Here is a 22,518-nt window from a genome sequence, read left to right as displayed (position 1 = left end):
TGTTTAGGGGAACATGTCTGTATAACAACTAGCTGCGTGGCCAGTAGAATCAAGATCTGAGAGATGGTGGGAAAAACTGGGACTGAAACTTACGCTGAATTAAATTGTATTCCTTCCCTGTTAGGCTTCTCTTTTGATTTATCACCACTGTCCAAGAAAAATGGGTACTACATAGTTAATACTTCAGAATATTTGTTCTACATAAACATCTGTGGCAGTGTGCCAGCTGAATTGTGTCACACACAATCAGCAGCGTGCCAAGTAACACAGAGGTAAGTTGCTGGTTCTGTTGCTTGTAATAGATCTCCTGTTGTGATGTTATCTAACAGTGACCAATTTGCATGTAAAGTAATTACTGCCTCCAGTAGATCCAGGTAACTTGCATGTGAAATAAGTGTCAGCGTAGTAACTATGCTGCCAGTTGTTTCAAGCAGAGTGTATGTGATCTTGCTTGCAATTAGGTTTTGAGATTGTGTCCATTGCTCCACCTTCAGACATATGGTTTGATTTTTTTTTTTTGGGGGCGGTTATGTGTGCAGCCAGTTGGACTTGACGATCTCTGTGGGTTCCTTCCAACTCAGGATACTTTTTCTGTGAGTGTTCCCAGAGGGGTTTTAAGCTGTGTATTAACTACTCCAGCTGTATTAAGCCAACCTGCACCTTCAAACCCAAATCAGCTGGGTTTGAAGAGTGTTTGCTGTAAAGAAGCACTACTGCCTAGGTCAGCCAAGGTCCTAAGGCTGAGCAGTAGTGCTTTATGTGAGGTAGAGCCAAGAACTTGGGTGTTGCAGCATGTTTCTACCACTAAAAATGCAGGCGCAATCACAATGTGCAAAACTACTCTGTGAGCAGCATTGTTCCGTCTTCTACCAGCCATGTCTAAGGTGTAGTATCTGTGCAACACTTCACATGGGATCTTGACTTTTCTGTCACTGTTGCAGAGAATGGAGTATTAGTATTTTAGGTACCTAAATAAGATATAACTTCCTTTCCTTCCCAAAGAAGGACATGTGTTAGCGGGTTGGCTTTGGCAGTGCTTTTCATCCTAGTTTTTGACTTTGTCTAGTCAATCTTGCTGAATCCTTCTGTCTTATTACAGAGTATTCTATAAGCATACCTGGGTGCCTACTGTTTGGTTGACTTTAAGATAACTACGTCTGAATTGTGCACAGTCTCAGAGCCTGTTTTTCTTTTCTAGTAAGAAGCAGTTTTGGAGTCTTGGACTGCCGAATTCCAAACTATCATATTACGATGGTCTCATTCAGTTGACATATAAAAATGGTGCAGCATATAATGATGAGAAGAAAACACAGCGATCTACTCTCATAACTTTCCTGTGTGACCGTCAGGCTGGAGTAGGTCAGCCTGAATACCAGGTAAGAAGTTGCATATGGAGAAAGGAATTATCTACATTTGTAAATCGTGAAAATAATCACTGCTAGGCTGGCACAGCAGAGATTCATGGACAGAAATAACCATATCTATAAAGCAGACTGCTCAACAAAACAGGTATTTTTCTTGGTGTATCAGTCTTTACTCATCTTGCCTACTGAACAGTAAACTGTTGACGTGCTTTGGGAACGCTTCACTGTTCTCTAGTTTCTGGGCTATATTACCAGTGATTTTGATCCTCTTGTGTTTTGAATTGGCAAAAAGCCATGCTTGTCAGCCAGAGATGTAACAAGTGCTAGTACTGTGCCTTGTAACACAGCAGACAGCAGTTATGTTGCTATGGTTGTGTTTTTGCTAGTGTTTTTGGTGTTACAGCAGGGAAATAAAGGCAAGATCAATGTGAAAATGGACCTGTACCAATCAGTCTGAGAAAGTGCATCCCAAAACCCAGGGAGAATAAACTTAACATATAAAGGAGTAGTGTTGTTTCACACAGTAGTCTGTATGAAAGCCTCCCTTGACCTATTCTGCTGTTTTTTTTTTTTAGGTAGAAGATAACTATACCTACAACTTCAGGTGGTACACTGAGTATGCCTGTCCTGAACTGCCCTTGGAATGTATTGTGACTGATCCCAACACCATGGACCAATATGACTTGTCGAGGTAAAGTAACACAGTCTTTGTGTGAACTTGGCTATTCTAGTTTAGTGTTCTAGCTGATTGTTTAGCACTGGATCACACTGGTTTCATGCATAAAAGGCACTAGAAAAGTCATCTCTTCTGACAGTCTTAACTGCAAGTATCTTGAAATGGAGATATTTCAATCTGGTATATTGACTCACCTCCTAAGATATAAGTTGATATTTTGGATTGGCTCTGCTTAACTTACTTTAACTGTTTTTTACTTTCCTAGGAGTAATTTTTTGTGACACTTAAAAATGAGGGGAAAAAGTTACATGAAATGCAAACTGAAATGCCTTGCAGTTTCTTTCTTGAAACTAACAAAGCTAGAGGCAATCTATGAATAACATGTAAATGCCAGCATGAACTTTTTCCTCCCACTCAGTTTAGCAAAATCTGAGAAGGGAAGTGGAAACTGGTATGCCATGGATAATTCAAGACCAAGTGAGCGCAAAAAGTACTACATAAATGTCTGTCGGCCACTGCTTGCTGTTCCAGGATGTGACCGACGAGCATCTGTGTGTCAGATGGAATACCGACATGATCATGTGAGTAGTGTTTTTTGTCCCAACTCAGAGCTGATTTGCCCAAGTGATTGTGTTAAAGGGGAATATAAGACAAGCGTGTGAGTTCTGGCCCCTTTGTGCAGCATACAATGGTATCCTGCACATCCTTAATGTTGGCATAGTCACTACAGTACGGCAGACTTCTACCAGCCTCTTGAAACACTGAAGCTTTAATTTTTACAAGGTTCCCACTCTCAACTGCTGCTAGTGTTTTTTAACGTTTGCTAAGCATGACAGATAAGTAAGGTCAGCTCTAAGAATGACTAGAGCCTTTTACGTACTGTTTTAAAGAGCTGCACAAATTAAATTGTACTTACTGCACATGAGGTGTAGGCCTCCCTAAACTCCTGAGCTCTGTAGCTGGTGAGATGGGGATGATTTTTGAGGCACTCTAGGCACCTTATTATAAAGTAAAACTTTCTGGTGCTTAAATGTGTATCTTAAATATTTCTCCCCCATTCTATATAGAGGGATCTCTAGACTTCTCAGTTGCATTCAAAACTCAAGATAATCTTCTGTGTACAAGGTTATTGTAGTAGGTACTATCTTCTTGGGTGTTTCTGTAACAGTGCACTTGAGTTTAAAATTGCTGACAGTTTTCTTTATTTCTAGGATTCTTACTATGAAGCCACCTCTATAAGCAATCTTGGTGTTGCCAGCAAAGAATTAGTAGTTGAAAGACCTCATCACATTCTTCTAACCTATTCAAATGGCTCTGTGTGCATCAATGCTGATGGAAAGATGACAACTTACACCACCACCATCCACTTTGTCTGTTCCAGGGGCACTCTAGTAAGGACAAATGATCATTCAGTTGTTATATCATAGGAGGCTTTCCGTCAAGGGTTTCATGATAACAGAGACTTCTTGGAGACTTAACTTTGTTTTTACACCTCTATTTTAAATTAAATGCCAGAGAAATGTGTATCTGAGCTTGAGTATTTTATTATAAGTAAGAAATAGTTAACAACTAATAACCCTAGTGGAAATTGATGTGTCAGGCTAGTTTAATTGGGATGAAAAAGCATGTGAGGAGTTGACTGAAGGCTAGAGTTACACATACAGACATTGCAGATCCTCTTAAGAGGAAGAACACTGTAAAGTGCATCTTCAGGCTGAGGTTTTGCATCTCTGTAGCTTGATTCTAGATGAGTTCTTGATTCTATAAAACTTTGGCTGAAGTTTAGACTGGGGGGGACACCACTGAAGCCTCTATAAACTTTTTCATGCTGGCTTGTGAATCTGCAAGTCTTATTCCCCTCACTTGCTCTTCTCCCCAAGAGATAGGGTAAAAATCTGGGACATGGTACAATTATGAACTGCTTTGTTTTTGCCTGAAAGCACTGAAATGAATTTTGAGTAATTATTATTCCAGATGCCTTGGCTAACAGTGTTTTGTGGTACTTGATTTTTTTAGTGTACTGTACCTTATACCCCAAACTCTCAAACTTAGACTGAAGAAATGTGTGATTATACGTGTCTGGGTTCAGTTTTGAACTGCATTTGAATATTTGTGTATCAGAGTCAGTTCTCCTGACTTTCAAAATAAAAAGGAGTGAGGAAATTGGGTTGGGAATTGTGTGCTTTTATAGTGAAATCTTTTAGAACATCACAATTTTAAAGCAGAATATCAAACATGGGAAGGTGTTGGCTGTTACATTTTCCTTGATTCTGGTCTCTTCTCTGCAATCTGTTTCCAGAGTAGCAGCCCACGGTTTATATCTATTCAGGAATGTGTAGTCACGTTCTTATGGGAAACTGAAGCTGCTTGTCCAATTAAGGAAACAAAAGATGATTCTCAGGTGAGAAAGGGTGAGACAAATGTGTTCGTGGTCTTCACATGCTATTTTTCTAGTATTCCTGGTTTCTGCATTTTAATGAATCTTAAAGGAAACTAACTAGAGTGAAGTATGAAGTTGATCATGATAGAGTTGAGTGCTATCTTACTGCTTTCTTCTTGTGTCTGTCGTCTTGATCTGTTCATGAAATACGTAACTTTTGGCCAAAGCGGTACAGTGTGCACTCAAGGAAGAATGGCTTGCTGTGGCATTGGATGTTTCACTCCCTTATGGGTTTGCTAGTAAAGTTGAATGTATATGTAAGAACTCTCGTTGTCCTTGTTTGTGTACAGATCATCAAATGAGGTTCACTTTACAATGGGCTACTCAGTTGTTTCTTGTTTACAGGTCTTAAAGTGATCGCATTAGAGTAGAAGTATCCTTCAATTAAAATCTTTGCTCTTAGCTAACCTGATAGGTGATATCTATTAAACTACACTTCATTTTGATATGTGATTGATGTCAATGGACAACTGTGCAGAATTGAAGTGTTGCTACTGCTGGAGTTGTACTCTGGTTGTCCAAATTAAGTTGCTGCATCCTAGATAGGATAGGTAGATAAGCAAATCACTACTTTGACTCTTTAAGAAAGCTAGAAGTAGAACTTAACACCAGAATTGCTGAGTGAGGGAATAATTCTGTTGTAATTTTTCTCTTGTAGACCTGCTCTGTACGAGATCCAAACAGTGGCTTCTTGTTCAATTTGCAACCGTTAGCTTCAGGAAAAGGCTATATGGCAACAGGAATTGGGAAGAAATTCTTGGTAAGGATTCTGACTGTACAATCGGTGCTTATACTGCTGTTGTATTTCTTCTGGTCAAGCTTCGTGAAATGGAACTCTTGTACAGTTTTTTATGAAATTTGAGTTGACAAAAAAGTATTGTACTTGAGAGAAGAATAGAAGGTAACTTGCTTCATCATTTCAAATGGTCTTAAAAACATCGACATTGTTTTATAGCAGAGCTAAGTAGTAGTCTCACTGTAGTGGCACCACTAGGCCATGCATGGCTAATTATGGACTCTGTTATATAATACTAGTTTATCTACTAGCGTTAAAAATGCATGGTGTAAGCCTGGAAATGGATTTAATCTATCCATATCAGTGCTCTTAATTTGGCTTGCGTATCTCATTAGTTCTAGGCTATCTGCAGATAGTATCATAGGGTTTTTTTGGTTGTTAAAATATATACTTCCAGTGGGGAGAACCTGTGGGCCCTGTAAACTGAAGAGTGAAGATGCTGTTGCTGTGTAGTTGGTTGTCTTGCAGCCTGGAAGTGAAAGGCATCTTGTGATGTTTGAAATCAGGCTTTAACAAATAAAACTCACTGATACAAAAATAAGTAAATAAGTATTTTTTTTTTGATGTGGTTATTGCTGTGTACACTCATGTTTTTAAAACTTCTAGCTAAACATTTGTGGGCCTATGCCAGATTGTGGTGAAATCAATGGAAAACAAGCAGCTGGATGTGAAGCAGAAAATTTGACATCAGTGAGGATGGTGGAATTGGACAAAACTCTTTATCTGTCTGGTGAGGGATTTCTAACTCTTACCTATAGAGGTCCTCTTCAGGTGGCATCAGGTGAGTTCAAGAAGTTGTGACAGTATATTAATGTTCTGTGAATGGTCTTCATTCTCTGCTTTGTTCATGTAGTAAAACCACCTGGGTTTGATGCTAATCACTTAAACAGGCTAGTGCATATTAAAACTTTAGGAAGAAACCAAATCATGCAAATGATAATGGTTCAGTTTTCTGTGTTGGTTGTCTGTACAAATTGCTGTGGTGGTTTCTCATTTTCTCATATTTTCATAGCCATGATGATTTTTCATTGTATAACGTGTACCAAAACAAGTGATTGAGCCATTGTGCATTTCACTGTTGGAGCTTCTACCTTTTTACTTACTGTAGGTTACAATGAAGACAAATACTCCCCTCCACTTAATTCTTCTAATCATGGGCTGTAGAAAGGAAAACTAAACAATGTATACAACTTAATGTGTGCTGCTTAAAAAGTATCAGTACTTATTTTCCCGTTATTACACAACCTAAATAAAACCCCACCTTTTGTATGATGCAATTTAGAGATTGCTGGTATAACTGATTTGATGTCTCATGTTTTTTTTTGTTTCTTCACATACGTCAGACATGGGGAGCACAGTTCAGTGAATGTAATTCTGCTCTTTGAAATGTGCTAATGCTATCTGGTCTCCCATTTGGAAAGAGTTGCTTGAGACTGCTAGGCACTTTAGCGTAGGTCTCTAAAGAAGGGCTTATATTTTTATTGTTCAAAAGGCATATAAACAGAATGTAGTATTTGCCTAAACAGAAGTGGTTAGAAAATGTTCAAGTTGAGTGTTAGCTTGAACTTCAACTTAAATATTTTTGAGTGAACCAGCAGCAGATAACTATTTGTTTTACAGGGACATCAGACACTTTCACGGTGACTTTCATTTGTAATGATTCTTATCCTGGAGAGCTTAAGTTTGTGCGTGAAGAGATAAACAGCGTACTGAACATCCATGATACTTTTTTTGAGTTTCACACAGCTCTGGCCTGTGCTCCTGCTCCTGTAGATTGTCAGGTTACAGGTAAGTACCTGGGATTCAGTTGGGCTTTGTCCAACAACTTTTGGAAGGATTAACTGAACACCATAAGCTTCTATGGAGTAGGGTTTTGAGATAACTTAAGGATGCCTGGTCTGAAGAAGTTTGTGAGGCCTGAGGTCTTCAGAAATATTGTAGAGAGGGAGAGGAAATGGGTTGTTTAAAATAGGTTTAACTTACAAAAACGTGTGAGAAACTATTACGGAAAGTAAGTGCCACTTCAGTCTAACTCTGAAAAAAGTGGGATAAATTTGTATTGCCTGTAGGAAAAATTAACCTCTGTATTGTGGAATAGTTGCTTGTGGTAGCTAAGCAGATTATCAAGATAATTGGGTTTTAATTTAGTATAGCTCTACCTCTATGTGAACATTAGACATCCATTGAGAAGAGATAATGTGATTCTGAAAAATACCTTGAATTATGTGTATTCATCAGTGAAATATATTTGAAACCTGGTACTATACTGCAACTGTCTAGCAGGTCTTTAAGTTTACTCTATGTACCACATTTCTTCCAGATGCTGCTGGCAATGAATATGACTTAAGTGACTTGAGCAAAGAGAGTGAACCATGGGTTGCTATAGATACTTCCAAGAATGCAAAGAAGCGAACATTTTTCTTGAATGTTTGCAAACCTTTGCCCTCTGTGCCTGGATGCCCTGGTAAGCCAAATGGAAAGCATTTCTTAACTTCTGATTTCTGGTGCCAGACCTTGCATGCAGAATGACAATCATTATTTTAATACCATTTCTTCAATCCTGCCTGTTCAGTTGCTGAACTTGACATACCTCACAGGGGTATAATCATAGAATCATTAAGGTTGGAAAAGACCTCCAAGATAATCTTGTCCAACTGTACCACTACTACCAATGGCACCCACTAAACCATGTCCCTAAGCACCAGGTCCAACCTTTCCTTGAACACCCCCCCAGGGACGGTGATTCCACAACCTCCATGGACAGCCTGTTCCAATATCTAAGATAATAAAGTATTGCAGATATTCTCAAACTGAGAGCAGTCTTAATGCTAATCAGGACTCTTGCATTGAGATGTGTGGAAAAGCACTTGGAAAACTGTTGAGGGGCAGTATTTAAAAGTATCTGGACTTTTCTTAAAAAGGCAAGTTAAATGTTAATGCTTCTTAACTGAATAAAGTCTGAATGAGAAACGTATGCCATGCATGTCTTACTGCCTTTCTAGCTGGTTTGACTTAAACTTGTTGCTCTAGCCTTCTGAGTTTATATGGACAGGTTAATACAGTTTTAAAGATTTCAGTCAATGTAGAACAGTAACTTGTTCTCTTCCTCCAAGCCTCTGGGCACACAGTGTCCCCACATTTATGAAAATGCATCTGCTGTGTTGTGCTTCGGGAGTTTGAACTGTGCTGAATGCTCAAAGCTCTCTTACAGCTATTTCATTACATTGTTAACTAGTTATCTTTATTGTAAGACAAAGCTTTGAACTGAAATATGTTTGTCTGATGTTTTCCTGTAGGTGGAGCCATAGGATCCTGTGTGAAATACGCTGATAAAAGCAAGAACCTTGGTGTCATTCAGATAAATCCACAGGCTGCTACTGATGGGTCACTAAGCATTATTTACTTGAATGGTGATACATGCAAAGATAAGCAACGTTATTCTACACGTATAATCTTTCAGTGTGATCAGACAATGGTAATTTTCTGTGCGAATAGCAATTAATACAGACTTAAGAGCTTTGACTTACATCATAAACAGTTTCCCTTTTTTGGAATAGACTGATTCATTTAGAACAGCAGTATCTTGTACGTAGGCATTTCACTTGTCTTTCCTTTCAACTGCTTTCCTGAGCTTTTTCAACACAACAGTGGACTGTATTGCAGACAGCTTTGTTCAAAATGGGTACAGAAATTTGATAAGAGATCTTAGACTGTGCAGCCCTATTAAAAAGGGATTCTTCATGTATGTTTTGGGACTTGCAATGTAGTTTCTAGTAAGTCTCCTTCAAATGGCTTTTTTTTTCCCCATAGGGTTCACCAGTGTTTGAGCAAGAAAATGACTGTGAGTTTGTATTTGTTTGGAGAACCTTGGCAGCCTGCCCTGTTCACAAAGCAGAAGGCAAGTGTAGTTAAGCTTTCAAGTATCAAACAAATCTGTACAAGAAGTGAATACCTAGTGGAGCTACATTTTTTTTCTTGCCCTACAAATCTTTCTGTAAAAGATGCTGGCTTGTAGATGGAAGTCTATACAGAGACTTAGTCCAGCAAAGATTCCCAATCTAACAGGAAAAGTACTAGTTAGGACAACAGTCAAATGCACTTTTCTATCTAGGAAAAGAAGATACAGTAATACTACTTTCTGGTCAAATCATGGTGCTACTTTGTTAAATCAGAATGAAACTTGTTAGAGTCTTGCAAATATTGGTAAGTGTTAGATTTGATGGAAATGTGGTTGATCCTATGCCTGTCAAATATTTTTTGTCCCCCACCGAAAACTAGAAATTATATTCTGAACTTGACTCTTAGTAGACAATGGTGGAAACACCAGAGGGGGAGAATATCAGTTCACAGTTGACTTCAGGACATCCAAGAAGGAATTGCAGGTTCTAGTTCTGATACCTCAGTTGGTAGGAAGCTGAGTGTGCAGGTATCTGCTCTTAAGAGCGTTGTTTTGCAGCTTGTAGATAAGACCTTGTGAATGCAGATAATACCTTGTGAAGTATCAGACTTCCTGTAAAGTATCTGTTGCATCTGTACCCAACCAAGTTGGCACTGTCAATCATTTTGTGGTACAAGAAGAATGCTTATCAAGCTGCTGCTCTGTAGCACATAAGTACAGTGCAGGATGCTGTTGACGAGAGTTGTGGTTTTGAAGAGAGAAACTGATACCTTGTCATTCATCTTGGTATCAACTTGTTAGGGGTTTGAGGAAAGCATAGTCATCGTGGTATGATCTGAATTTTTTAAAATCTTCAAAGTATTGAGACAAGCATCACTTCAAAACTAAGGGCTTAATCACCAGTAATGGCACAGGTGCTTTTCAGCTGATTAAACCCATGAAACTAGACATTCCTCAGACCTTTTCTGCATAGACTCTGTATGGCTTTAAGCCGTAGCTAACAATTCCTATATCAGTTTTAACCTAACTCAGCAAACTTGATAACTGTTAAAGGAAGATGCAAGACTGACATCTAGGACAGCTTTTGCTACAGCCTTGTGACCTCACTGTTCTTTCCAGATAATTGAACAAGTGCTGGACTTAGTGTCTCTGGTTCTGTCCTTAACCTTCAGCCGTGCTGAAGGAAGAGCCTGTGAGGTCAGGTTGAGGTAGCTTTTGAAGTACGGTGTAGATCTTACATCTTTGTTAGTTTTTTTTAATTGTATTTGTGCATTAGTTTTATCATCCTAGGTCTTAGTGACTTCTCAAGACAACCTGATTAGCTGGATTTAATAGTGTCATTCCCCTGAAGTGCCAGCTACTTAGTTTTTGTGACCTTAGTTGTGCCAGGAGGCCTTAGTTGTCTAAGTGTATTTGGTATGGCTCATAGATATGATTGTATTTTAATTCTTAACTTTCCTTTAAAGGAGAGAATTGCCAGGTTAAAGATCCGAGGTATGGTCATGTTTATAATTTGAAGCCACTTTCCAATAAAGACATAAAAGTGAGTACAGAGGAGTATGACTACTACTTCAGAGTTTGTGGAGAAATAACAGAACATTGCAAACCAGAGGCTCGGGGCGTGTCATCGTGTCAAGTAAAGAAGATGGACAGTACTTTCAGAAAAGTAGCAGGTATAGCACTTGATCAGAAGGAACTTAGTGGGAAGAGCAGCAAGAGCTATTAATTTATCACATTGCAGTTTTTGTTACACCCTGGTTAATCTCATGTTTTATGAGATAAAGTACCCTACCAGTGGTACTTCATGCGTAAATAAAATCTATGTATATAGTTATCTTGCCACACGATTGGGAATGAGCTCAACACTACTACACTGAAACAGTATTCACTAAATAACTAAGTCATGTGTTTTAGAGGAAGGTCTAAGTCTTTCAATCAGTGCTTATTTTATTGTGCCTGTTATTGCCATGTAACCTTGTTTCCACATGCACGACTGCAGTTTTGTGTATTTACTGGATTAACTGTTTAATTTTCTCAACTCTTTGGTTTTAGGCCTGCTTACAGAGAAACTGACTTTTAAAAATGGTTTAATAATGATTAATTACACTAGCGGAGAAAAATGTCATAAAATATATGAACGATCAACTGCCATATTATTCTATTGTGACAAGACTACATCAGAGGTTAGTTGCAAAGCACAATTTCCATGTATATACTGTCCTCCAGATTTGTTATCTTAATATGTGGCAGGGTAAGGTCAAGAACATGAATTAGCCTCCTTCAGGGACTGCTTAAATCACTTGTAGGTTAGGCAGGAGACATAAAGCTCCCATGAGGTTTAAAAACAACCCTATTTATGGAAGATACCTTCCTTGTGCCCTAGGAAAATGAGAGCATACTGTTCATTTAAGAGATGTCTGCTACTAGCAGAGCCCTTGGAGAGGCTGGGAAACTTGCACAGAAATAAGAGCAATCCCTTAGTGAGAAATAAAAGCTAGGCTAATCAAAATCTGTAGAAAATCATGTAGTATATGTGGGCAGATCAAAATAAGTTGGTTACTTGCAATTTTTAATAGTTCTCACTGTTCTTGTGCCTACCTTCCTGTTCATAAAGAATGGTGCCTAGGTTTACCTTTGGCTCTTCTCCTTCCCCATGTCACGGAGGATGGCAGTAGCTTCTAACAGTTGCTCTTTAATTAAAAGTATGCGTGTGGATAAACTTGGGTTTGAGAGAAGCCATGCTTTGAGCTTTTCAGGCCATATTGTTCAGATCAGAGGCACAGTATGTCTCTAAGATACTATGCAAATATAAGTTGCTGGATCTTCTTGAAGAAAGACTGAGACCTTTTGATAGTTTCTGTATTTAAATTGGAGAAAGTAAATTCCTTTTTTTCCTTTCAGCCTGTATTTTTGAAGGAAACTCCAGATTGCACCTACATGTTTGAATGGCATACGCAGTATGCCTGCCCACCTGTTAAATCCACTGAGTGTTCCTACAAGTAAGTTGATTCCAGAAATGTAAGATGGGGCTGTGTGATGGCAGAAATGAGTACAGCCTTACTGCAACTCTGCAATGCTGCCTCTTTAGTTATTGTAATAGTACTTGATAAGTGTGGTCAAATATGGACAATTGCCTGTGAGTTTTAACATGTGGCATCAGGATAAGTTTCTACCCTAAGATGAAACAACCTGCTGGAATGCTGCATTTGTGCTTGCCATGCATTAAACTTGTGTATTTCAATGAAATCAGAATTACTCTTGCATTGACCGTAGGCTGTGTACACAGCCAGTTGCTGTGGGTTAGCTGATGTAATGACTTCTCTGTACTGAATTTGAAGTTTTTGGGGACCAATGAGTCTGGTGCAGAGTTCTTTTCTAGCAAGAGGCTCTGATAGTAGAGTTATTAAGATGAAGCTTATTGTAAATAACAGTTTTGAAGTTACTGGAATTACCTTTTTAAACACTAAATTTAAATTCTTTACCTTACAGGGATGATGAAGGAAACTTCTATGACTTTTCATCTCTGACACGGCATAGAGAGAATTGGGAGGCAATTGCTTTATCTGCCTCTACACAGAAATACTATATTAATGTCTGCAAGTCCTTAGTACCATACGGTGCTGCACGTAAGAGCTAAATAAAAATATATTCTCGCTATAGATGGAGGAGGCAAATGGTAGGACAGTACTGCTGGCTCTTCAGAGTAAAAGATAATAAAAGCAAATTATGTGGAGACAGTGGTGTCACTTTGGCATGAGAGGGTAGGCTAGTTTTTGGGCCTAATTTCCATGTGTTTGATGTATGAGATCTGCTTGCAGCTCATATCTTGATCTTTTCAGCACTCCAACTCTTCTGTTCTTACACAAAGTCTTCCAGAACTCCTGGAGATTAAAATAACCCAGAGTAGGATGTTAATTTCAGACTTCTTTTTTTCTCTGGCATTTTCTGAGCCTGGTTCTCCATGGTGGAGTGGAAGGCCAGGCAGGCATCAGGCTCTAGCCTTGCACTGAGTAGTAGTCTGCTTCCCCAGTGCTAGCTGCCACTGCTTTCCTGTGTGAAGTGAGGTGGTTGCTGCTACTTCTGAATGGGGAGAAGGTGAGTGGTTATGAGTATAACTGGGCATTCGTTTGGAGGTAGATCAGCCATGACATAAATGAAAATGGAATTTATTCCAGGCAAGGCTGCCTTAGCAACTTTTGGAGTAATAATGCAGTATATTCATCTGTACAGGTTCCTGTCCTTCTGATGCTGCTGCCTCCATTGTGGATGATGCGAAATGCATAAGCCTTGGAGAAGTGGCTGATGGACCCCGGTGGGAAAATGGCATTTCTGTTCTGAAATACATTAATGGGGATCAGTGTCCAGATAAAATTCGCAAGAAAACAACAATATTGCGCCTCAAATGTGATGAAAGCAGAATAGTAAGTGGGCTTCTCCTGGCAGGGCTTTGCATTTTCATGAGGTAGTACCACTGCATCTATGTGAAAGACAGTTGGACAGTTCTTAACTATTCTCTAGTCTTCTGCAGCTGGTTGGGAGGCAGCCCTGTGAGCCTTATGAATAGACTATGAAGTAGTACTTGACCTGTAGATGATGAGGAATTCTTAAGAGGTCATCTAGTACAGTCTAATAGTTTTTCTCATCCTTAATACCTTCAAGTTGTCTGTCTGTACATTGAAGGTGAGCGTATTGTGGGGTAGGAAACATAGGGCAGTGCCAGTGGGCAGTGCTTGGTTGCAACTCTGTGTGCCTAGCCATTAAATACTCACTTGAGGCATTTCACCATAATGTTTTGGATCTTCTGTTGCGTGGCTAGACTGCCTTTAGCTCTACTCTCATCAGTTTTATTGCTACTGATAATGATTTTGCTCTGTCCTGTGTATATGAGATAGCTGTGGTTAAATGCTGTAGCATTGGGTTTATTCACCACTCCAGAATGGGTTAATTCTTAGGACTGGTATTTGACATGAAGCTCAGCTAGAGGCTTCAAGAATAAGTCTGTGACATGAAATCTTACAATATCACTTGAATTACAAGTTAACTGCTAGTGTTTTGTGTTTAGGAGTCAAAACCAGAACTTATAATGGCCATTGAAGATTGTGAATATAGCTTCTTATGGTTCACTGCTGCTGCGTGTCCTCTTAAAAGCAATGTGCAAAATGACTGCCGGGTAACAAATCCTGCAACAGGTAAGGAGAAAGCCCAAAACTTTGTGGGTGGAAGAGACTTCTGGAAGTAACATTACTGTTTGTTCTCAAGAGATTTATTAGAAAAGGGTAGTGACTAACAAGTTTATTGGTGGTGGGTAGAAATATCTTGTACTACAATGTCCTTTGGAAAAGGTCTGTAGAAAGTTTGCTATATATGTGTTGTGAGACAAGTTTTGCCTCCAATTTTTGGTGTGAATTGTAACTGTCTTCTAACCTAGTGGGCAAGCAGGTGCTAGTTGACCTTCCAACTAAAGGAAGTTGCTGAAAGCTTTTACTACAAGGAAACGTGACTTTGAATCTGCAAAAAGATTAAATTACACCCTGTTTTGTTTACAGGTCACCTCTTTGATTTGACATCACTGAAGCGAGAGTCTGGCTATATAATCAGTGACTCACACAACAGAAGAATTGAGTTGAATGTTTGTGCTGAAGCTAAAAGTTCATGTGTTAATGGAGCTGGTAAGCATTTCATCCATATTGTTACTGTATTTGCTGACTATGGTGTACCTAGAAAAAAACAAACTACTTATGCCCAGGTTTGTGGTAAATTGCAAGTGGCAAGTTTTACTGAAAAGATGGAAGGACTGAAGAGAAGAATTGCTTTGGAAGAGATACAAAAACTGCTCTAAGAAATAAAATGATGTGGTTCTACCAAATTCCATTTTAAACCTTAAATGGGTTTACTTCCAGTCTGTGCCTTTATGTCTGGAAGGGTGGGTGTAGTTTCGTTGATGATGGCAAGACTGTAGATGCTGATGCTAAATCTCTTGGCTGTTGTGAAAAGAAAGAGGATATTAGCTTTCAGCTAGAATGAATTGAGAGCACTTACTCCTCTGTGGTAATTGCTGTGTTGATGTAACGCATCTCCATTCAGCCTTGTCCATGCTTCAAAATCTTGCCAGACCCCTTTCTAGTTTTCTGTTTTTTGGGTGCTTCTGAAGTATCACCAGCAGTTAACTTGTATTTTAAGATTGTTACAGGGAGGCACCTTAATGAAATTTTGCATAGTCAAGGTGATATTTTTGTGAATATCATGGATTTTCAGAAAAGTAATCAAGAGCTGGGCTCAAATGCTTATAGTTATACAATGTTCTATTGGTTAATAAGTTATTAAAGAGTATTTGGTTTGTTTCAGTGCAGCTCAGCTCAGTTTAATGGTAACTCCAGGTAATGTGAAAAAGCCTTTCCTATGGAAATTAGAATAAGGCTAGAATCTTAAGTTCCCTGCTGATCAGTAAGGTAGATGTGTAGTGCAGGTTTGAAAGGCAGTTACATCAGACTTCATCTGCTTTGTTCACTTTTTTACTGTAGCTGTCTGCATCACTGGTGGTCCAAAACCAATTAATGCTGGAAAATTAAGTAAAACTTTAACTTACGAAGATCAGGTGTTGAAGCTGGTTTATGAAGATGGAGATCCTTGTACTGTAGACCCTGAACTGAAGCATAAAAGCTATTTTAGCTTTGTGTGCAAGTCTGATGCTGGAGATGACAGCCAGCCTGTTTTTCTGTCTTTCGATGAGCAGACATGCACTAGTTACTTCTCTTGGCATACGTCCTTGGCTTGTGAGGAAGAGGTAAGAATTACTTCCATGGAAAACACTTCTGCAGGCGGGGTTAAAAATTCTAAATTTCTGGGGGGTGTTATGCATAATAATAGTGTATGCTTTAAATCCCTTGAGAGAAAGGTCTCTTCCTCTAGTGCAGAAGTGAGGTTCATATAGAAATTCTGAAAAACTTTATTGGTATGTTCAGCAGGGATGAACAGTAGCTGGCAAACTTGTGAACATGATGAGTATGTTAAAACTTGAACTCATTAGATCAACCTCTCTGGAATATACTTAGCTGCTTTCTGTACAAAAAAGCCATAGGCAGCTTCTTGGGAAGTCATAGTTAAGATCCTGCAACAGAACAGGCCAATAAATCAGGCTGAGTTGAGGATGGATGGTATTGCTGTGCTTGGGGCTAGTCTTTTTCTGTGCAAGTGACTAAAGGCTAGTTGAGCCTGATCAGTTCTGTTAAGTGCAACAAAAGTTGTGAGAAACAAAGATTTTTCTCACACTATCTGATAAACAGTGAACAAGGGATCTGCCCTTGCTTTGTAACACAAATTGTGATAACTTGATTTGGTCAACTCTGGATGAACTGGTGTTCCAGACAATACCTTGAGCTATTCTTGCTGTAGCTAGTTTTAGCTAGTTAAATTGTTTCTGATAGCAGGTGTACAGAATGAAAGCCAGTAATAGGAATAGAGGGTTAAATGGTTTGTGTTCCCTGAGCCATAGGGTGAATTAAGGTCTCTTTAACACCTGGGCATTGAATTTTATCAATGTTTGATCCTTCTTGTTACTTTGAATACTTCCTAGTGTGACCATTCTCTAACAAGTTGTTCCTTCCTCCCATGACCACCTCAGTTTTACTATGGTTCTCACTTCCATTTAGAGAAATGCTTTTCCAGCTCTTTTCACTGATGGAAAATGTCACGTTGTAGGAGTTGCGCAGCACACAGCTGTGGTTTCCTCTCCAGTAATATGTACAATATGTGCTCAGATTAAAAAAAACAATAATGCATAAACAATTGTTTTCTAAACTATTAAGTTTGATCAGTTATCACTTGTGTGTTTCTGATCACTTTTCAGTGTATCCACAGTACCCCAGTTTGTTTCAGAGTGGCAATGGCTACCTATCAATAATGATCTCTTGTGCTGAAATGAAATGAAGACAGTGAAACTAACAAAACTACTAATATTAGAACATGAATAAACTCCCCAGATTTCAAGTGTCAGTAAGCTTATGCACTTAAATGCATTTCCTCAGACCCTGTTTCAAGCACTGCTCAAGCCTCGAGCTTGCTGTGCAATAACTTTACATTGTTACAACCAAGCTTTTTTTATTGGAAGTGGTCATTGTCTTACCCACAACATTGAATAGGAAGGAACTGTAGGATCCACCAATCTGATGACTGTAGTGATGATGCGTATTGGAGGCTGCATTCCAGAGCTTTGTTCTGATGTTATATTCATATGGAATCAATTCTATAAATGTTTAAGAACTTGACTTTTTTTCATTATTTAGCTTGTAGGTGCTTAGTATCTATAACTAAGCAAAAGTAATAAATGCTGCTTTACTTAAAAAAAACTTTGAACTTATAAACATAGCTACATTTTTCTCTGTGAAGGAGAGGATGATTATCAGTAAGTTAAAACAAACAAAATAATAAAAATAATGTGTTCTCATAGGTGAGGTGCTCAGTATTGAATGGCAGTTCTGTTATTGACCTGTCCCCTTTGATACACCGCACTGGATATTACGAGGCATTTGTGGATGAAGATGTAACAGATGTTTCTCCAGACTTCTACATAAATATTTGTGAGCCTCTCAACCCTATCAAAGATGTTAATTGTCCACCTGGAGCAGCTGTTTGTATGGTTCCTGTTAATGGACCACCAATAGTAAGTATTATGCCTGAAATCATGGGAACGTGCGTTTCCTTGCAAGTTTATAACAGTATCCCTGACTAGAGACCTGATTTGAACTATAGGCTCGACAGTGGGATAAATAAATGGACCACAGAATTAAAATCTACTCTGCAAAATTCATTTTGTTTGCTTTCCCTACGAAGCAGTGTTTATCCTGAGCTCCAGTGATTTTTGGGTGTAGAGAGATTCCATGCCCTGATGAGTATGAACAATTACTACAGAGAATTTGTGTATTGCTTCATGACAAGCACTGAGCCTGGGAAGCAGAATGTCTCTTAGTCTGCTGTTCAGTGGTGCAGAAACTGTGCACTTGATTCTATGATAGCCTGCTTGCAATATGAAGGAGGATGTGTCCTAGCATGCTCTGAAACATGTTTAATATTTTTAAGAACTTGACAGCTGCACAGTCTTAACAAGACTGCGACAGTTTATTGGGCAACTTGTCAGTGTTATATTTCCTTAAGAGATTTTGGAGGCTCTTACATCTGGGGTCTTGTGTGCATCTTCTACAGCTCGCAAACAAAAAGTTGCGATGGTTTTTCATGAACTTCGACACTGATCTAGGGAACTTACTCCATTGCTGATACTATGCAATTTTCAACTGTTGGTATTTTTGGCACAATGATTTTTAAAAAAGAATCCACCCTTAAGATGCAGAATCTTCCTGGCTTTTGTCAAGCTTAGGCAAAGGGTGTTGTGAGCTGTGCAACTTGCTTTAAGATTGAAATCTAGTTAACTGTTCTGTGAGTAAAGAATGCAGTTTTCAGAAGTGCATAGGAATTGTGCTCCTATGTCAACTAAACAGATGAATCTCTGAACTGATCTAAATCTGAGTTGATCTGAAATCTAGATGTGTCCCTTTTCTTACTACATGTTTTTGCTTGTGTAGGATATTGGTCGTGTTACTGAACCTCCCAAGCTAAAAGAGGCAGTAAATGAAGTTTACATCACATACACCAGCACTACTCCTTGTCAGATAAACAACAAATTGAACTATACTTCTCTTATTGTATTTCACTGCAGCCAAGGAACTGGTCTGGTAAGACATCTATTAAATTAATGTTGATATTGGAGTGCAATGAGAAGTGGGGAGTAACAAGCATTAGCTTTGCTTAGAGCTAAATCAGTGATTTGTTTCTAGCACATGAGGATGGTCTTGTTTCATCTAGTGCAGCAAGGAATACGCCTAGTATTTGCGTTCTAAAGTAGGCAAAATTTCGTAGAGCATGAACTCCAGGCGTGAAAGTATCAAGTTCCGATGGTTTCAAGGATCAGATTCCACTGAAGTAATGTACTGATAACTTATTGCTGGCATTAAGCTTAATGTTTTATTGTACTTTGTCTGGGTCCAAAAGATTGAACTCGTACCATAAGCTAAAACAAAAACCAGTGTAACTGTTTTTAAAGCTATTCTGAAATATTTCGACTGTGATGTAACCACTTCTGTAATCATATACAACTTTCAAAATTTGCATTCAGATGCTATATTTTGATTTTTCATTGACACCTGAACAATTGAAGCTGCCTGGTGGTATGAATTTAACATTCCCTGAAAACAGCAAAGAAGCACTTGGGTATATATGACACACTAGATCTTGGTAAAGATGCTTAGTAGGACTGTTTTCCATACATTTTCCATCAAGATGGGAGATGAACTGAAATCCTAGGTGGCTCTGAGTATTACACATGCCATACTACTACTTTCATTTAAAATAGGATGACAAAGGAACCAGCATTCTGTCCATAACGTTAACTTTGTTAATTTTCTTAATGTTTTTTTGTTGTTGTTGTGGAGTAACACAGAAAACTCCCACTTTTTTTTCCTGCTTGCAGCCAAGGTGAACATCAAAATCTCAACCCTAATTATAATAAGAAAACTTGCCTACTTAATTACTATTTGTTTTCTGTAGGTAGGTAGAAAGTTCTTCACCTAGAGCTTTTATGGTACTCATTGTAATATTAAGGTATGGAATTTGTCCTACAGTCAGTAAAACCTAGTCAGTAATAATTGAGGTTAACTGCTGGAGGGAAAAGAATAATGCAGAAAAGAACATTTTCCACGGTTAAACCTAATCTTCTTTTGCTGTGGTCTTTGGTAACAGGGCAAGCCAAAGATGATACGGAAACTTGACTGCAGTTTTGTGTTTGAGTGGGAAACTCCAGTTGTGTGCCCTGATCAAGTGAAAAGTTTGGGCTGCTCTGTGACTGATGAACAATTACACTATACTTTTAACCTGACCAGTCTTTCTGGAAGATCATTTGAGGTAAAGTCTTCTCAGAAGGTTCTTCTAAACTTCCTGGAGTGTGAGACTGAAATGTGTGCTGCAGCTGTGGTCAGTGTCAGTGGTGGTTGTCTTTTTGACAGAGGGAGTAACATTAGAGCGTTGCCTTTCAATGCTTTTGAGGGGGAAGTTCATGAATCTACTGTTGGAAAGGGAGAACTTTTCACTGAAAGGAATCTTGATTTGGCCTTGAACATGAAGACATATCTTCTGAGCATGCTGTATCCTTGGCCCCATGGGTATACTTACCTGCAGCTTTGCTGCATAAATGAAGGCCAAACTTGCATAATTAGTTATCTGCATTACGCAACGACTGCATGAGACTTAGTTTCTAAAGCCCTCTGCTTGTTCTCTATAAGTATTGACTTGCAGGCTTCCAGAGGAAGCCGTAGAATCATATAATCATTTATGTTGGAAAAGACCTAATCACCTAGTCCAGCCTTTAAAGCCTTGTTTCTGACGTTTCTGGGTGTACACACAGGTACTTTCTGGATCCCAAAGTTACCATGTTAGTGTATGCAGTAAAGCAGCAGATGGATACCAGGGAAAATGCAAAGATGGAGCAGTGTGTCTGACATCTGAAAGTGGTGTGTCATCCTTTGGAAGCCTAAAGGAAATGAAAATGGACTATAGCCGCCAGGATGAAACAGTCATCTTGCAGTATACAGGAGGTGATTGGTGCCCTCCAGGTGAGATTGCAGAAGACCCTCTTTATATAAGGAGTTGTCAGCTTTCTTACCCTTAAATCTCAGTTTTGTCCCTAAAGGAGGGAAGTAATATGTATTTTGCATACCACAGTAGAAACATGGTTTTCAGTCATGTGCACCGTACTAATCTGCAACAACGCTTCTCTTTTGGAAGAGAGCAATTTTTCTGTAGGGGTGATCATAGCTAATTGTATGCTACATCTGAGTTTTCTAATTGGGTTTTGACTCGATGTTTCAGTATTTGTTGTCTGCCTCTGCACATGACTCTTCTTGAATGGTGTTGATGTGCAGGCTTTGGATATGGTCCTGGATGTGGATATGCCTGCTATTCCACTGCACGTTGTTCAGAGAGCATACCTTTCTTTCTCAGTGACTGAAAAGGGAGAGCTCTGCGTGTTCCCCTTCAAGTACAAAGGGAAGATCTATGAGCAATGTATTAAGGAAGAAAAGAAGAGGCCGTGGTGTGCTACAACTGCAGACTACCAGGGAGATGGAAAGTGGGGATATTGTGTTAATGGTAAGAACTTTTTATATCTAATATACAAGGGTCTGAGTTAACAGTGTGAGTTAGCTGTTATTGGGCTGGGCAGAAGACCTCTGATGTAATGCAGTGAAATGAAAGCGGTGGGAGTGGGCAAGGTAAGGAATCTGTGGAACAAACCTAATTTTACATGAGTAAGTTAAAAGAGAAAGTTCATGCCTTTAGATATCACAGTGATTCAAAACCACAAGTTCAAGTGCTGACTACCTTCATGGACATCCCTCATTTTGGAGGGAGGAGTTGCACAACTTCCTGAAAAAATAGCATTGAAAGTTAACCTGGAGAAGGAAGTTGCTAGGTAAAATATTTATGCTGCTTCTCTCTCTGAAACAATACCTGATTAAAATTTCCCATGCCTCTGAATTGCTACACTAAAACCCATATATGTCTGGAAGCCTCTTGCAAAATAATTTTCTTCCAACCTCCTTTCTTACAGCAACTGCAAGAAGGGCGTCTACCATTATTTTCATATGTGATGAAAATGCTGGCAGTGGGAGTCCATACATTATGAGTGAGATGCTGGGATGTGCTGTGACATTTGAATGGAAGACACAGGCTGTTTGTCCTCCAAAGAAGATGGAGTGCAAGTTTGTTGAGAAACACAAAACTTACGACTTGAGAATGCTGTCTTCTCTGACAGGCTCATGGATCTTCTTCCACAAAGGAAACTCGTGAGTCATGAACAGGGAGCAGCCTGCTGCTCAGTGTAACTGAAGTTATAATGTGGCATAGTACTTCTGTTCAGGTCCATGTTCAGGGTTGTTTAAATTTCTGACAACATCTTAAAGCTTGTCATCTTAAAGTTGTATGTAGACCTTAAAAAAAAAAGGGGCACAAAGGGACCCATTTTATCTGAACAGGATGAATAATTATGTTCTTCGTCATCACCCTTTCCCTTTATTGGTATCTATTTAAAGAATGAGTAAATCTCAAACAAAAGTTTTTTTAAAGGCTTTCTGCTTAAATTATTTTAATTTTGTAGTTTAAATGCCTTTTTCTAATTCTTACTTATGTTGATAAAAAAATCTTAATGTTTTGTTTGTTCTCTCTTGACTCAAGCACATAACATCTTGTCTAAAGTTCAAGAAGGTCTTTACGTCCATAAAGACGGGGCAGAAAAAAATTGCC

The 22,518-nt window shown here is 38.9% G+C and overlaps 1 protein-coding gene across 2 annotated transcripts in view; it reads left to right on the top strand.

Moving 5' to 3' along the window:
* IGF2R (insulin like growth factor 2 receptor) overlaps nt 1–22,518 on the top strand; it is a 52,659-nt gene that overhangs the window by 20,760 nt on the left and 9,381 nt on the right. For both annotated transcript variants that reach the window (XM_035320158.1, XM_035320157.1), the window contains exons 15-40: nt 125–272; nt 1,199–1,376; nt 1,940–2,055; nt 2,459–2,621; nt 3,252–3,431; nt 4,340–4,441; nt 5,139–5,240; nt 5,883–6,057; nt 6,897–7,064; nt 7,597–7,740; nt 8,573–8,751; nt 9,087–9,174; nt 10,641–10,847; nt 11,227–11,357; nt 12,076–12,173; nt 12,664–12,800; nt 13,405–13,595; nt 14,237–14,363; nt 14,721–14,843; nt 15,696–15,958; nt 17,621–17,833; nt 18,750–18,899; nt 19,963–20,124; nt 20,624–20,831; nt 21,220–21,366; nt 21,827–22,061. In XM_035320158.1, the coding sequence (XP_035176049.1) occupies nt 125–272; nt 1,199–1,376; nt 1,940–2,055; nt 2,459–2,621; nt 3,252–3,431; nt 4,340–4,441; nt 5,139–5,240; nt 5,883–6,057; nt 6,897–7,064; nt 7,597–7,740; nt 8,573–8,751; nt 9,087–9,174; nt 10,641–10,847; nt 11,227–11,357; nt 12,076–12,173; nt 12,664–12,800; nt 13,405–13,595; nt 14,237–14,363; nt 14,721–14,843; nt 15,696–15,958; nt 17,621–17,833; nt 18,750–18,899; nt 19,963–20,124; nt 20,624–20,831; nt 21,220–21,366; nt 21,827–22,061 (4,135 nt within the window). The remainder of the gene's footprint in view (nt 1–124; nt 273–1,198; nt 1,377–1,939; nt 2,056–2,458; nt 2,622–3,251; nt 3,432–4,339; nt 4,442–5,138; nt 5,241–5,882; nt 6,058–6,896; nt 7,065–7,596; nt 7,741–8,572; nt 8,752–9,086; nt 9,175–10,640; nt 10,848–11,226; nt 11,358–12,075; nt 12,174–12,663; nt 12,801–13,404; nt 13,596–14,236; nt 14,364–14,720; nt 14,844–15,695; nt 15,959–17,620; nt 17,834–18,749; nt 18,900–19,962; nt 20,125–20,623; nt 20,832–21,219; nt 21,367–21,826; nt 22,062–22,518) is intronic.

Source organism: Oxyura jamaicensis, chromosome 3, assembly GCF_011077185.1.
Source record: "Oxyura jamaicensis isolate SHBP4307 breed ruddy duck chromosome 3, BPBGC_Ojam_1.0, whole genome shotgun sequence".
Classification (NCBI taxonomy): domain Eukaryota; kingdom Metazoa; phylum Chordata; class Aves; order Anseriformes; family Anatidae; genus Oxyura; species Oxyura jamaicensis.
The sequence above is the reverse complement of the archived record's forward strand: the minus strand, read 5'-3'. Positions and strand labels throughout refer to the sequence as shown.